This window comes from Sceloporus occidentalis, unplaced genomic scaffold (assembly GCF_023333645.1).
Source record: "Sceloporus occidentalis isolate IW3139 unplaced genomic scaffold, rSceOcc1.0.p SCAF_5, whole genome shotgun sequence".
Taxonomy (NCBI): Eukaryota; Metazoa; Chordata; class Lepidosauria; order Squamata; family Phrynosomatidae; genus Sceloporus; species Sceloporus occidentalis.
In genome coordinates, this window is record NW_028316985.1 from 144,583,932 (window position 1) to 144,600,848 (window position 16,917).

The following is a 16,917-nucleotide window of genomic DNA, read 5'->3' on the forward strand; positions in this document are numbered from 1 at the left end:
CAGGGACATCTCTCTTATTCTCCCATTTATTGCAGGGGCATGTTGTGTTGCAAATCTTCTTTGTCATAGCACTTGCTCAAATATTGATGCAAAAGCATAGAAAACTGTTTTTCTGCTCTTTGCAAAGTGTATTTGTTCTCGTGGGAGAATTCACTGATCTTAAAACTTTTCATGTTTTTCATGACTGCAAGCACCTTTCATATTCTGTACAGGTGCACTCACCTTGTTTTGTGTTGTTCACAAGAAAATTTAACTTTTCCTCTATTCACCTGTATGGAAAAAAGAAAAATGTACATGAGAAAAATAAATTGTACAGGTTCTGGCCCCTGGTTTCATATTTCAGAGAGCAAAGGTAGCAATATACCTCCGAGAGTTTATTCTTCTAACATACCTTTAACGGTGTATTCTGTCTTGCCTATGACCATATTTTCATGGAACTGGAAGTTTATATTCTGCAGATGCTACAAATGATGTGATATATTAGTGTACTTTGGTGTTCTCAGTGTTTTCATCTACTGTAATTGTAATATACTTTGTTTGATTGTGCAGATGTAGAAATGGTTTAATACTATTGCGCTCTCTCTCTCTCTCTCTCTCTCTCTCTCTCTCTGTGTGTGTCTGTGTGTGTGTGTGTGAGTGGTTTACCTGCTCATTTTATTCATGTTCAGGAAATCTGTCTAGACATTACAAACAATTTCAGAAGTAAATTATGCACTTATGTTTTGTATGTTCCTGCTCTCATTCCATTATGTAGGATAAAAACATGGCAAATTGAATCAGCAGAGAGTGGAAGTACAGAAAAGCTATTTTCTACCAGTTCTTGCAAACTTCTGGATGGAAAAATAATGCTACATACTAGGAAATAATTAATTATTTTCTATTAGCATTTGGATATATTTCCAGTGCAGGACTTTTGCAAGGATGCTCATGTAAGGGGAGTTTCCTCTTTCACCCCCCTCATGCCACCAAAAGCCTCCTCCTGGAAGGCCTGGGAGGTGAGCTGGGGCTCACAGTGGGAGTCAGGCATCCTAGAAAATCAATTGAAGGCCGCTTACAGTCTTAGAAACATTATCACAAAGGCATCCCAGTTCTGCAGATAGACAGATCTGTGTTAGCATGCCAGGTGGCTTGCATTGATGTAACCACAGTGACATCAGTTTAAGTTTATGTTAATGTGTGACCTGTGCAGAGCAAATAAAGCAAACCTGTGTTGGGTTACTACCTGTCAGTTTGAACAAGTAGTTGAGAGAAGATGAGTACAACAGACCGTGTCAGTATGTTTCCAGTTTTTCTGGCCCAGGACTTAATTTGAACGTCCAGTTTACAACACAGGGAAATATTTTTGATTTTTCCCCCACTACCCTTGCCATCCATCTCACATCTGTAGGGAGACCAGAAGTGTTCCTGTATCCTGAATAATTCTGCAGAAAAGGGGATTTTGGTGGGAGTCCTTCTTCTCACATCTGTGGAAGAAGCTATATTCTCTAAAATTACCTCCCTTATCCAAGTAAGAATAGGCAATCTCTCCTTCTTTGCATCTAGTTTGTTGCAGCTTTCTCTCTCCCCCCTGTTTTTTTAAAGGAAAAAACCTCTCAATATCAAAATTGTAGGCATATCACCAGTATGACCCACTTTGGAGGACACCAATCTCAACCCACTAATTGAAGACTAATGTTCTAGGGAAGCTGGACAGTATCAGATATACTTGTTTAGATAATTCTTTTGTCTGTATGGAACAGTTTGTCTGCAGCCTTTGGCTGACAGAGTATAAAAGCAGTAGACTGGACATGCTGTCATTCTTAAACCAATCCAATGTGGCAATCATTTACAGAGATGTCGCATCTGCACAGTAAATAAATTAAATCATTGTATTGTATGAGGTATTGTCTAACATTTAGCCAATCGTGTGTGTCTTTCTATGTCTTCTGTAAATCCTGTTGTAAGCTATTGCATTAAGTACTGTATATTCATGTTTCATACTTCCAAGTAGACCTGAACTGAGTTGCCTAAATCTGCTGTTCAGATTTCAAGAAAAGTATTCCTCAGTTTAGGGATAGGGAAACCTTTGTCCTGAGGACCAGATTGTCAGTTTTTGGTGAGATTTTCAGGCTATGTGGCCATGTTCTAGAAGAGTTTATTTCTGATGTTTTGTGCAAAACTTGGATACCATCCATGAAAGCCTTTGACTTCACACCAGATTGTCACTTTGGAAACCACCTGGAGACTGTGAGAGTACATATTAGGTGTGATTATCCCATATTCTCTCATAACATTCAGTCATACTTGGCCCAGTCATACACTTCCCATTCATACTTATGCCCCCTTCCTAACATGCTTGTACTCACATGATCTATCCAGATCAGCTGATGAAGTTGAGGGATTTTTTTCCACATTTCCCCTTTGCAGTGCTGAAGGAGTTCCTCACAGATCAGCAGCTGATCATAGAAGCATAGGATTGGAAAAGATTACAAGGGCCATCCAGTCCAACCTCCTGCCATGCAAGAATACACAATCTAAGCACGTCCAACAGATGGTCATCCAGCCTGTTAAAAACAAACAAACCAGAGAAGGAGACTCCACCATACATTGTTGGACAGCTCTTACTAAGATGTTCCTGATGTTTAGGTGGAATCTTCTCTCCTGCAAAAACAAGCTTGCTCCATCCTCAATATGACATTCCTTCAAATATTTAAATATGGCTATCATGTAATGTCTTAACCTTCTCTTCCCAAGTTAAGCATACCCAGCTCTCTAAATCGCTCATCGTAGGGCATGGTTTCCAAACCTTTTATCATTTGGGTTGCTGCCCTCTGGACTAGCTCCAGCTTCACAACATCCTTCTTGAATTGTGGTGACCAGAACTGGACACACTATTCTACATGAGGTCTGACTAAAGCAGAATAGAGTGGTACTAGTACTTCAATCAGTTTAGACATTGTATATCTGTTGATGCAGCCTAGTACCATATTAGCATTTGCACTGCAGCATCACATTACCGACTCATGTTCAGCTTGTGGTCTACTAAGACCTATATCTCTTTCACATGCACTGTTGTCTAGCCATGTGTCCCCCATCCTAAATTTCTGCATTTCATTATTTCTGCCTAATCAGAACTTTATGTTTCTCCCTGTTGTAATTAATTTTGTTAGTTTTGGCCCAGCTCTCTGATCTGTTAAGGTCATTTTGAATTCGGACCCTGTCCTCTGGGGTATTAGCTTGTTGTTGTTATGTGCCTCTAAGTAGTTTCTGACTTATGACAACCCTCAGGCTCCTAGTCTGGGTTTTTCTTGGCAAAGGTTGTTCAGAGGAGGCTTGCCATTGCCTTCCCCGGAGGCTGGGAGAGTGTGACTTGAAGGTCACCCAATGGGTTTCATGGCTGAACTGAGAATGGAATCTGGGTCTCCAGAGTTAAAGTCCAATATCCAAATCACTACGCCCCACTGGCTCAGGCTATCCCTCATAATTTGGTGTCATCTGCAAAATAGATATTCAGAGTTGCTAAGATATAGGAGATTTTCATTGGCAGAGGAGAGCATCTGAAGTCTGGGGAAGATGCTGGCTGGCTGCATGAAGAAACCTCATGAAGGCTGGATTTTGTTTTTGGGCCAGAGTTTCTTCTTGGCTGTCAGTTCTTTAGCAGTGTGCTTGAGGAGTGCCCCATATTATCTACTACTTACTATTTATTATTTAAATCAGCCACACAGCTTGAGTATTTTAGCAAACACTCATTTTACATTAAGACAAAAAAAAAAAAAAAGCTAAAGCAAATTGGTTATAATCTTCTAGCTGTAATACTGACCTTAAATTTACTGCCTCAAATACTGCCTCAAATTTTATTCTGAGTTTTATTAACTCTTTTGGGTGAAAGATCATCCCAATCACTTTGGTGAAACAAAATCTCAAGAGGTAAACAAATTTCGCCAAATTGGAGTGATCAACCTGAGAAAATGAAAAATGAAGTGTTACTTCTCTTTATGTTGCTGAAGATGAAAGCAATAATCAATTGTTCTGAATAGTTTGACTTAATCTTTTGCTAGTGTTAGGTTTCAGAAGGCATTGTGAGATGATCTAGAAAATCATATGTTTGGTACAGAATCATAGTTTGGTGGAAATCCAATGTGATATAGACCAACTTATGGTTCAGAAAAAAAGTCACCCGCCAGCCTTCCAAAGTACAATGAGTAGGAGAAACATGTATGTAGGACAAAGAAACCTTGAGAGTAAAGACCACAATTTCCTGCAATTTGTTTCAGACTCCTCTTTCAGTGCATCCAAGATTCCCTGGGCATTGTAATCTGACTTTATGTAATTGATCCTGCTTTGTTTATGCCATTGATCCTGCTTTGTTTTCTCTATCAGACACTTATTTGATAATAAAGTGCATGACTATCACTCAGATCTTGGTGTATATGAAGGCTCAGTAATACTAGCACTCTTTCATATGAGAATAATAAGGCCTTGCTATGATGAAATAACAAAGCATGGAAATAGGATTTCACAGTTACTTACTTTTTATAGCTTCTCTGGCATTCTTCCCTCTCCTTAATTAAGAATAATAAATTGAAAAAAATCAGGTAGGCAGTTTCTTAAATATACTTAAACATTATATTGAACTATAGCTTTCCAGTCATTGATATAAGTTGAAAGAGAAGACATCTTCAAAGACACATCAGGAAAATCATTTGTTGAATTAGACTTACAGTATGTGAATCAGAATGGTTTACTAATCATGACCTCCTTTGGGTGAGGTACTAGAGAAGGCAACTGAAGAAGGCTCTTGCACATTATCAGAGAGAGGCTGCTAAATGCTGTTAGATGTTCAAATTCTTTTTCTCGTACATTCTTATGACAATGATTATATGTAAGAATCTTAAGTATTACTCTTTGTAAAGGTATTCCTTTTTCTTTGAGTAAAGTGTGTCATGAATTAACTAGAATTGCCCATGTGCAGTGCAGTTTTGTATAGTTAAAAGAATCTATTGGAGTGCTAGTCCTAGTAAATGGCAGACCCTTCTTCTTCTTGGCTTTACTTCACAAACGAAAATTCAGGAAGGATTCATCCGTGCTTTCTACAAACGCGTTGATGACGTTGGATGTATCCTTCGAGCCTGTGCAATGGATTTTTCTGGTGGAGCACAGCGTGCACAGAACTGGCCTCACCCTTTAAGCCAGAGGTTCAACTGCTGAGGCCTTGACAAGCATGGATGGTGGCAGCGAGGTCCTCTGGTCGTAGGTTTGAGTAGAGTTTCCTTCTCTTAGATGGTTGACCTTACAGGGTTAGACGAGTACCATCTGCCCGGGTTTGGGATTAGAGTTTTCCTTCTCCTAGGATGGTTGCCATAAGGCTAGAGAGCCCATCCTGCCCTTTGGCGCTCTTGATCAGACCCTTCAGTTGTGACCTGTCTGGCATTGGAGGCCCTACCAGTGGCTATTATACCACCGCCAGCATAGCTCACAACTTCATTAGGGTACGCAAGCCTCTCCCCCAAACAGTCAGAGCATAACTGGAGGGGAATAGGAGGCCGGAAGATGACAGTTAAGGAGGGAGGAGCAGACCCAGTGTACTAGTATTATGCAAGTCATAATGCATTTGATTGAACTTTCACTTTCATTGATGACTGTGCATGAGTATTTGATATTCATCTGTCTTTTTTCTACCATGGGTAATTCCCAAGTGCTGTCTTCTTGCTTGCTTATATCTCTAATAGAGTCAGTTTGAGATCTGCCGAGTACTAACATTTAGAAGGCCTAGTGGTCTTCTGTTCTCTCTTAGAAAATGCAAATGTTGACTGTGGTAGTACTCCATTTCTATTTATTTAAAATATGTTATACAGCACTTTTCCTTTTAAAAAACTTTTAAAAAACAATTTTATATAATGAGCTGATTTTGTCAAAGTCACTGTTTTCTTATTCTGCTTCAGTATGAGTTCTCAATGTTCAATGCTCTACAGCAGGGGTTCCCAAACTTTGGTCCTCCAGAGGTTTTGGACTGCAGCTCCCAGAATTCCTGGTTGTTGGCCAGGCTGGCTGGTGCTTTTGAGAATTGAAGTTCAAAACATCTGGCAGAATAAAGTTTGGGGAACACTACAGTGTTAGGTTTCATGATACAGTAAAAATTTTCTATGATTCTTTGTGTGTGTGTGTGTAATATTTATTTATTTATTACAATCAACTGATCAAACACCAACAAACAGTTACATGGTAACAGTTACATGGATTTGTAGCTGGTTGACCAGCCGAACGCAAAGGGTGCTCAACAATGGCTCCTTTTCATCCTGGAGGGAAGTGACCAGTGGGGTCCCACAGGGCTTTGTCCTGGGCCCAGTGCTATTCAACATCTTTATCAGTGACCTGGATGACAGAATTGGGAGCATACTTATCAAATTTGCAGATGACACCAAATTAGGAGGAATAGCTAATACCCCAGAGGACAGGATCAAGATTCAGAATGACCTGAATAGACTAGAAAGCTGGGCCAAAGGTAACAAAATGAAATTCAACACGGAGAAATGTAAAGTATTGCACTTAGGGTGGAAAAATAAAATGCACAAATATAGGATTGGGGACACCTGGCTGAATGAAACTACGAGTGAAAGGGATCTAGGAGTCCAAGTAGACCACAAGTTGAACATGAGTGAACAGTGTGATGCGGCAACTAAAAAGGCCAATGCAATTTTAGGCTGCATCAATAAAAGTATAGTGTCTAGATCAAGAGAAGTAATAGTGCCACTGTATTCTGCTTTGGTCAAGCCCCACCTGGAATATTGTGTCCAGTTCTGGGCACCACAATTCAGAAAGGACATTGAGAAACTGGAGCGTGTCCAAAGGAAGGCGACTAAAATGGTGAAGGGTCTGGAAACCATGTCCTATGAGGAACGGCTTAGGGAGCTGGGGATGTTTAGCCTGGAGAAAAGAAGGTTAAGAGGTGATATGATAGCCCTGTTTAAATATTTGAAGGGATGTCATGTTGAGAAGGGAGCAAGCTTATTTTCTGCTGCTCCAGAGAACAGAAGCCGGAACAATGGAGCAAGCTACAGAAAAAGAGATTCCACCTCAACATGAGGAGGAACTTCCTGACAGTAAGGGCTGTCAACAGTGGAATGCACTCCCTCGGAGGGTGATAGAGTCTCCTTCCTTGGAGGTCTTTAAACAGAGGCTGGATGGCCATCTGTCAGGGATGCTTTGATTTGGATTTCCTGCATGGCAGGGGGTTGGACTGGATGGCCCTAGTGGTCTCTTCCAACTCTACGATTCTATGATTCTATTAAACATCAATCAGCAAATGTCACAATAAATCATCAAATTGTAAGAGTAGGTAATAGTTAAGGTTTCACTTATAAAATTATATTAAAAAGAAAAGAAATAAAATTTAGAAGTATATAATCATTATAAATCTGTATATTTTAAAGACAGATCAAATGTTTCCTCTTTCTGCAAAAGGTACTGGAGAAGGAAACAAGAAGAAATGGAGTGGATAGCATATTCATTCATAGCATTGCTGGTATAATGGCGGTGTAGCAGTGAATTATAATGGCGTAATTGTGTAAGATAATTTCATCTAGAATTCAAAGATACAATATGCATAGTGGGAGGAGAAATACTACATAATCATGCCTTAGCTTGTTTTCTTCACTACTGCATATGCATTGCTAGGCAAACATGTCTCATCTTTAACTGATTTTTAGTTGGATTTTTGAATTCCTTACCTATTTCTTTGGCTTAGATAATTTTTCATACTCTTGTTGTCTGAAGCCTATCATTAATATTTCTTGAATGTGCTAATGAGAGGGATGAAGCACCTTGATTAGCTTTGGTGGAGGGAAAATTCACAAAAATCATACAAAGGTATTATTATTATTATTATTATTATTATTATTATTTCATTTATATCCTGCCTTTCTTCTAGTAATGAGACTCAGGGGAGCTACTCATGAAAGGCAGCTTTACTCAGTTTTCAGGAATCTCTCCTATACCCTCATTCAGAAGAGTTCCTAGATCCTTTGTGTAACACTTGAGGGGAGCACTGGAGTAATTGCTGTGGGTAGGAGGAACAGAAATCAATTTCTGCAAGTCCAATTGCATGCTCTTAAACCTGGATGTTACTCATTTTCATTTTTAATTCCCAATTATTCCAACGTTGCAAATGGCTGTCACTATAAAACTTTATTAGAATATGTCCAGGGGTGCTCTCCTGAGGCTAAGTCATTTCCCCCCTGGTGGTGGTCTTCTCTATATGTTCCTCATACTAAAATTTATATTGAAATCGAGTTTTCATCTTTGGCATTTATTTGGGGTTGGCCTGTCTTCCTGGAGACTCTTTAGGAATGTCTGTTTTAGCTTCTTGAGTGAATAGAAAGCTCTTCTGACCTAATGGACTGAAGTAAGCCATGTCTTGACCATTTACAGGAGGTGACTGATGGTGGCCACACAGTCACCTCCCTAGGTGGTCGTTGCTTCACTAGGGCAAATGAGCCTGCCTTTTCACAGTGAGCTCTTTGACCGAACTTAGTTCTGCATTTCTTGTAAAGTTTCTCTTGTGGTGTCCCTCCTTTTGACTCACTTGGAATTTCTGAAGTTTCTCTTGGATATGCTTCACTTTTTAGCTGGAACTGGTGCATCATTGCTATTAACTTGTTCTCTTCCTTCCTAAGCGAAGAGGTGGCAGGCACCCAAAATCTGCTACTTCATGTGTTGACAGTTCCAGTTTTGGAATTACATAGCAGCCTGTTGAAGCTCAGTGTTTGTAGTTATGTTGTGGTGCATGGGAAACATGGACAGGGAAAGTGAATTTCATGATAGCGTTGTTCTTTCTTTAAAGCTGTTATGAAGAGCTCCATTTGTGGTATCAGACAAATGCTACAAAGCCAGGAAGAGGGCATGTTTCAGCTGGATGCTTGCCACAGTATGTTGCACAAATTAACAAATCAAAATGGTTGTCTTTAGAGAGAGCTTCTCAGTCCAGCACTGAAAAGTGACATACTTGATTAAAATATCTCTTAAATAAAGTTCTGGTAAAAACTTGAAGTGCTAAGTTGTTGTTTTTCAAATTCAAACGGCATATATTCTGCATTAAAAAACTATGTAGTCAGAGAAGGAAGTAGACTGAAAGTTGTGGAGCTGAAAATACAACAGCAGCTGTGGCAGTGGAGGATCGGGCAATGAAGGCACAGTGTACAGAAGATGAGAAGAAAGAAGGAGGGATTATGGTCTAATTTGGAAGTGATGATCAAAAAGTATTGTATGTTATTGCTGAGGAATGCTGAATTACAAACATACAAGAGGTTGCCAGAGTTCAAGGGACTGACAACTATTAAAGCTTGCACAATCTTTGCTGATTAGATGGTCCCAGATCCATGAATGCAGACCATAATGCAGATCATTAAGAGACTTGGTGAGATCAACAAGATTGCTGATTTCACTATGCAGGCCTTATACTCTGGCTACCAAGGTTGTCTTAATATTGAGGTCTAGAGCCAGATCAAAAGGATTTATAAATACATGTGGGAGTGGGGACAAGGGCTTGTCACTGTTGGAAAAATATTGGTACCATTATCTAAATTTGTTTGCATATATTTTTAGGAAAATGGCCAGACTGACTGACTGACTTCCTTCCCTCCATCCTTTTACTCATGTTCCATTCAACCAGCTGAGATTATGGACAGACAGACCTCCCCTTGCTATTTTATTCTTGCAACCCAGGAGTCACTGGCCTAAAGTGACACAGCAAATGATTGGACATTTGAACCTGGGTGTCCCCATTCCTAGTCCAATACATCCTAGCCCAATATAGTCTTCATTTCTAATCCATTATAGTAATTACTACACCACAAGGGCTTTAATTATAGTTGAGAGGCTAACTACATTATGGGGAATGGATGAATGCTGTCAAACCATCTTTTCTCTCTCATGCTTTGGCTCAGAAAATAAATATGTATTGTTCCATCATTATATTTGGCATTTTCTTGCTTCTTGCAAGCGTCAGCTAATAGAAAAATCTCCAACATGATGTCAAGTTGTAGGTTTGATGGGAAAAAATATCTGGGAGATTCATGAAGGCATGAATTGGTTGCCAGTAATGGTAAGAATCAAGCAAATTTTTTGGTAGAAGGGGTCTGATGGCTGTCTCATTCAGTGAGGACATGGTTAAAAATAGGACAGTTTGCTGGTTTTTACGTTACCTTAAGTCTTGAGGACAACAAGGAATAGAAGAAGGAATATGCTAAAGCAAGGATAAGAGTTGGTTGAATATAGGACTGTAGACACCTAGATTTCTTGCTGACATGTTTATTTATGTCTATTTATTTATGTCTATGTACGTATGACATGTTCAAGAGCCAGCATGGTGTAGTGGTTTGAGTGTTCGACTATGACTCTGGAGACCAGGGTTCTAATCCTTGCTCAGTCATGGAATCTCTTGGGCAAGTCACATTCTCTCAGCCTCAGAGGAGGGCAAATGCAAACTTCCTCTGAACAAATCTTGCCAACAAAACCCTGTGATAGTTTTGCCTTAGGGATGCCATACGTCGGAAATTATATGAAGGTATAAACCTGTATTCTCCATTTCTGCCCATATCTTTTTGTTTTGGATATGTTGACTCAATTGCTTATGCAACTGAGTGATACTTTTATTACTGAATTTTATTCTAAGTATTTCTTCCTCCTTTCTCCTTTTCTTCTCCAGCAACTTGAATTAGTGGAACCAAGTGGTTGGATTCATGTTCCTTTAACCGATACTCACAAGAAACCTATACGCACTTTCATGATTCAGATTGCTGTTTTAGCCAATCATCAAAATGGAAGAGACACTCATATGCGACAAATTAAAGTCTATACACCAGTGGAAGAAAGTTCTATTGGTAAATTTCCTAGATGTACAACAATTGATTTTATGATGTATCGCTCAATCAGGTAAACAAACAGTATTTTTGTACTTTAATTATGCTATTGTATTTTTGTGTAATTTAAAATAAAGTGTGTAAACTACTTATTACCTTATCTTACTGCTTTGTTTTGTTGGACAGAATCATAGGTATAATTTTTTTTAAATAAACAACTTGCTTTTCTGTTGTTGTTTGATAATTATCTATTAGTATTTTTATTGTATTGGGTTGGGGGCCCTCCAATGTGTCAATTTAAATTTTGTTTACATAATGTTCCTCAAATATACAAGGAAATTCATGAAAAAATTAACAAACCAGGTAAGGTGGCTGTGCCTCATGGAGTATTGCAGTATGCACTGAACCATTCTAAGAAGATTACAAGACAATTTGAAGGAAGATTGTTTGTTTTCTATTATACATAAGGAGGATATATTTTTTTAAAAAAATTATTACCATATGAAGAATCATACTTGGCCAACTCCCTTTAATACAAATGCAGGTTTCTAGAAAGCCACAACCAGAGGAGTAGCCCTTTCATAGAACCTGGAAGAGAGGTGCTGACTTGGCTAGAACCTATAGTACAAAAAAGTAACTGTTTCAAGCTCTGTTCTTTGCCTATAATGTCTCAGTGTCATTGGCATATATTGACATACAGTCTCTTAATCTGATGGTTTCATTTAGCTAACAAGGCCAGTAGTTAATTCTGAATGTGTCTCACTCTCCTTTGATGCCACATAAGTTATTATTATTATTATTATTATTATTATTATTGGCGGGATACAGACCGCCCAAAAAGGGCGGTCTCCTGCCACCCTGGTTTGCTCTGCGAGGGAGCCGCAGTGGACAAACTGTGCGGCTCCGTCACAGAACAAAAAGAACCCACAAAAAGCAGGTTCTTCTTGCGGTGTGCTTGTGACGCTGCAATGCGCCAATGGCGCACTTGCGGCATCACAAATGCGCCAGGACGTGCGGACGCTAGGCCTCCATCACGTCAAAATGGCAGCGCCCATGTAGACAGGGCGCCTCCATTTTTCGCTCCCAGTACGTACTAAGGTTAGCCTAGTATGTACTAGGGTTAGGGAGCATGTGAATAGTGCGCGCTCCCTAACCCTACTCCCGCCACCGCCACGCTACAAAATGGAGGTATGTTTATTTTTATAGTGCAGTAAATGTACACAGCGCTATGCATACAAATAATCAAATCAATAAAAACGAAACCTGCCAATGGCATACAATCTACAAAATACATATAAAACAATAGGTAATAATATGAAATAGAATTGGTTAAAATAAGCAGGTAACAATTAAAAACAACATCAACTATCCAATCAAAAATCAGATATATAATCACACAGTGCCTGGGAATGCTTCCCTGAACAAGATAGTCTTCAACTCAGATTTAAAGGTGGTCAAAGAATTGATGACCCGTGTTCGTGGGGGAAGAAGGTTCCAGGAGTGAGGGGCAGCAAGTGAGAAAGGATGAATCCGAGACAGGGCAGTGGAGATCCTAGGCTGGGTTAGCAGACCTTGACTACTAGACCTTGACTATTAGTCAGTGACCATCACCATCACATCCTAGCTTTTATTTATTCAAACCACCTTTAAACCCCTTCTCAGCAGAAAAGGATCCCAGAAATGTTTACATCCATTTAAAAAAAAGATACTGTCTCTTTCTGCAGATATAACATCCTTAAAAGGCATAATACAAAAGGGAGAAGAGGTTAGGAGAAAGGAGGTAAAGACTGATGCAAGTTCCTGTTCTTAAAGCTATACCATTCTTACAGTGACCAGCTGGAATGGCACCAGTTTTTAGAGCAAAAGAACAAGATGGAGTTGTTCTCCTAGCAGTTGTTCTCCTATTATATCCTGGCTTCTGTGAGAAACCCAACAGAGCTGGTCCCTTAGCAAAACCAATGGAATGGTCCCGCTTTCTAGCCAGTTCTGCAACCCATAATTCTCATTTTTTAAAAAATCTACAAAAAAATTACATAGTGACAATAAAGCTACAGTATAGCATATCAAACCAATATGATGTTCAGTGGCTTAAACCAACCTTAAAAGTCTTGACTAAAAAGAGGTATTGGCAATCTGCCTCAAATAGGGAACCTCCAGGGTCTGCCATAAAGTGTTGGGAAATGAATTTAAATCTGTGGCAGAAAATTCTATAAACTGATCGTTTTGTCTTTTGATGGTCTGACCACACTGCCATTGGATTTCACCAGAAGAGGCTGAATATCTAGTCATATAAGAAAGACATTTTAAATCTCTGATGTGTCCTATTCAGTTGCCCTTTCTAAACTAAAGAGGTGCTTCCTCATAGGAGACGTGCTCTGATCATTAAGGTTTGTTTTAGAAGGGAGAGAAATAATTTTCATCACTGCCTTGCAATATAACAGTGATGGTAACCATCTTTGACTTCAGTGATTGTTGAATGCCAAGTACAAGGAATACAAAATATATTAGTTGTATGAGTCTTTGTCCTCCAGAGTGATGGGAACATATGGTTCTCCAGAAGTTATTACATTGTAACTCCCATCAGCTTAGTCTATGCTAGCTAGGACTACTTGAAATTTCACTTCAACATCATCTGGAAGAACATATGTTCCTCACCTCTTGCTCACAGCTTCTGCCAGTTTTAGCATTCCTACTTAACATTAGGCATGGACAGTTGAGGCTGGTGCCGGGCCAATTTTATGGCCATGAGACCTTTCAGAACTATACATGGACTACCCTAAAAAGGAGAGAAAAGAAGGGGAAAATTTAGAATGTTCACTTCAGGTTTTTAAAAATGGCTTTTGTTTGATATTTAACAGTGCAAAACAAAGGACTGCAGCTCATTTAAAAGGTGTATTAGAGGCCATTTTGGTCAAAAAAAAGACTGGTCCTAGAAATCTGGAGAGGCTGAGGGTTACAAAACAGCTCTGGAATTACACTTTGCCCATTCCTGCTTTATATGGTACACCTAAGAGAGCTTGAGGCAGTTTGCCCGAGTTTCCCCCCATCCTGGAACCAGCACTTTTCTGCACCTCTCTAAAGAAATGCTGATAAAAAAAAATAAATGTTTGAATTTTTCTTGGTAGCTGTAGTCTATTTTTTTTTTAAATAACAAGGCAATGCTGTGGTCTTGTGCAGTTTGTAGGTATTATGAAGTAAGCTTCTATCTTCACTATTGACAGCTACAGTTACTGACACCATTGCGTTTTACCACTGAAGTAAACCAGCCATAGGATAAACCAGCACTTGCAAGCATATGGCACTTGGGTGGAAGATTAAATGCAATCCCTGCTACAGAACAGGACTAATCTTACAAAAGTCTTGTAGATATCTTTATGCAGGTAGTGGACACCATGATGTTTCTTTCATGAAGACAAATATACCTCCAGTGACAGTCAAATCTTAATTCTAGGGATTATCAGCATGTATTTAAATAAATATAAACTGTTTTTGATGTAGCTTCTCCTACTCTTCAACTAGGTGTTTTTATCTCCAGATTTTTTTAGGAATTAATCTAAATTTGGTTATTTCATCTACTAAGGAAAACTGAAATGGGTTGTATTGTGTTTCTACTTAGCACCATTTTATCAAGTGGCCTTTCCATTGGCATGGGCACCAATTTAAATATTTAGGTGTCTGGATTTCCAAATCCATACAGTTAATGGTACATGAGGATCTAAACCTCAATTATCAGGATAAGTCAAGATGAACTCCTTGGTGGTGTCTTAAGAAAGCTGATCATTTCATTTTGTTCTTTTCCTTGGAATCAAGACTTTTGGTTGAGAAACTGCTTTTTAAAAAGTACTGTTGTAGTCAGAGTAGAGGAGTCTCAATTCAAAATGTATGATTTTACTCAAACACCTCCCCTGCAATATAATTAGGCTTTTAAAAAGCTTTAATTGGTACCACCGGGGATGAGGCATATGAATGTGTGTATACATAGGGGCATGTTAGAGTGAATGAAGAGGAATGTGTTGATTATGAGAATGCATTTTTGTCTATAAAAGAGAGAGGAGGTGTTCTTGGCAATTTCTTGCAGCCAACAGCTCTAATTTCTTGCATGAGTCTCTTGGAAATGCTCTCTGAATAGAAGCAGGACCATTGGGCTGAAAATGTTCCCCACACTTGGTTCAAATGAGTGACTGTATTTGTGTACCCTAATCGGTGGATAAAACCATGTCTTCATGTCCATGTCTTTCAGAAGCTAAACACGGTTGTGCCTGGTTAGCACTTGGAAGAGGGCTATCATGGAATACCAGGGATCTCTTGGTAGGGGCCAGTGCCAGACCCTACTGGGCTAGAAGGACCAATGGTCAGCTTTCTGTGAAGTGTCAGTAACATTTTGTTTTCACTTCAGAAATGCAGGCTTTATTTCAGTTCATTAAAATTTACTTGATCCTGGTTTATCTAGAAAAAATGAACATGAAGGCTTCAGAGGCTTGCTGATAGTATGAGTCTTCTAGTCTAGAATGAAGTCAAGATGCCTGTGCTGTTTGTAGTTCTCACAATAACCAGCTTTTACATTAAAATAATTTTTTAGTCCTAGTTCTTTTTGGTTTAGCTTCTAAATTTCATGAGCTCTCACTGCACTTAAACATTTCTCTGAAGTTTTTGAAATTAGGCCTTAATTTGCTCTGAGAAGTTGTGCTGTTAAATGCTTAAATACTTTGCTTCCTGAACATGGATTTCTGAATTGGAGTTTTGGTAACCTGAGTGTATGTGAAATAGTCTTATCAGCTGTATATTGGCAGTAGTTATGCTGAGGTTAACCCTTACTGATGCTAAAGTTAATACATTACTATGATGTTGAAATCAAGAAGTATAACAAATATGTTTTCTTTTACAGAGTAAGGGGAGAAGAATGAGTGTTGCTTTTTTCCAAAAGACATCCAGAAACTCAAGCACTGGTATATCCACTGGTCGGGGGTTCACTAAAATTCAAATTATGTAACATTTGGCAGCATTAATTGAAATGGTAGGGAAGGTAGCAGGGCTTCCTGAGTCACAATGCAATTTTGGGTGGTTGCAAGCACAGAATGAACAATGATGTAAAATATGCTGAGTATGAAGTATATTTTAGCAAGTACATTTTAGCTTGTCTTCTCATGACAACAGCACACTGAACAGTGTATACTTACTGCCCCCTCCAAAAAGATTGTACATCAGATACAAGAATGATTTACTATCTATGACTTGCACCAATGTAGTTTTCAGTAACAAAGAAAGTTACAATCTTTGTGTATGAACACTCATCTTCACTTGTATTTCTGTTTTTTCTCCTTTGCATAGTATCAGCATTCTTCAGAGAACTGTGTAGGACTAAATGCCATCATATACTCCTAGGTGAGCATGTTTGATTGACTAAGCAGAAATACACTTGATCTCTTCACATTTTTAAAGTGATTAAGTGCCTCAGTTTCACAAAGTTATTAGGGTTTTCTAGGAAGCCTAGTACCTTTTGCCACCTAAGTAGCATATTCATGGGCAAGTAAAACAACCTTAGTGTTTTTGTGCTGTCACAATATATGGCCCTATTATTGTTTGTTACCCTTTGGAAATTCTTTAGAAATTCAGTGTGTCCTCTCTCTTCACATTGAATATGACAAGGTGAGAAGACAAAAACAGATAACACTGCTTTCTGTAATGTATTTTATGTAGTTTATTACTTACTTTACTGTACCTTTTAATCCTCTGCTTCTAAATTTAATATGCCTTTTTCACATCTTTGATGACAAAGTTAAGTGAGGTCATTTGATGATAACTATGTCATGTTAATAAATAGATGGTAATCCACACATCAACTAAAGATCTCATTCCTATTCAACCTAGAGGAAATTTGATTCTAGGTCCCAGTGACTGTGGGTTTGACTCACTTGGAGTGACTCTGCCTTAAGAAAATGTGTCTTTTTGGCACTGTTGTAAAAGAAATCTCAGGTAATCAGAATGAGAGAGACAGATGCTTTTAAGCCATAAGGCCTGCTTATCATAAAGAATAACTTGGTAGCAAAGTAGTGCTTTTACACTAGCTGTTGCATTGGTAAGA

The 16,917-nt window shown here is 38.8% G+C and overlaps 1 protein-coding gene across 6 annotated transcripts in view; it reads left to right on the plus strand.

Moving 5' to 3' along the window:
- ANAPC10 (anaphase promoting complex subunit 10) overlaps nucleotides 1-15,910 on the plus strand; it is a 36,934-nt gene extending 21,024 nt beyond the window's left edge. For 4 of the 6 annotated variants that reach the window (XM_089527045.1, XM_089527048.1, XM_089527046.1 and 1 more), the window contains exons 5-6: nucleotides 10,682-10,908; nucleotides 15,721-15,910. In XM_089527045.1, coding sequence (XP_089383171.1) covers nucleotides 10,682-10,908; nucleotides 15,721-15,739 — 246 coding nt within the window. In that variant the 3' untranslated portion in view covers nucleotides 15,740-15,910. Of the gene's footprint in view, nucleotides 1-10,681; nucleotides 10,913-15,075; nucleotides 15,161-15,720 lie in introns of those variants that run through there. The other 2 variants (XM_089527049.1, XM_089527050.1) reach the window with 2 other exon arrangements.
- Nucleotides 15,911-16,917: the final 1,007 nt, after the last annotated feature.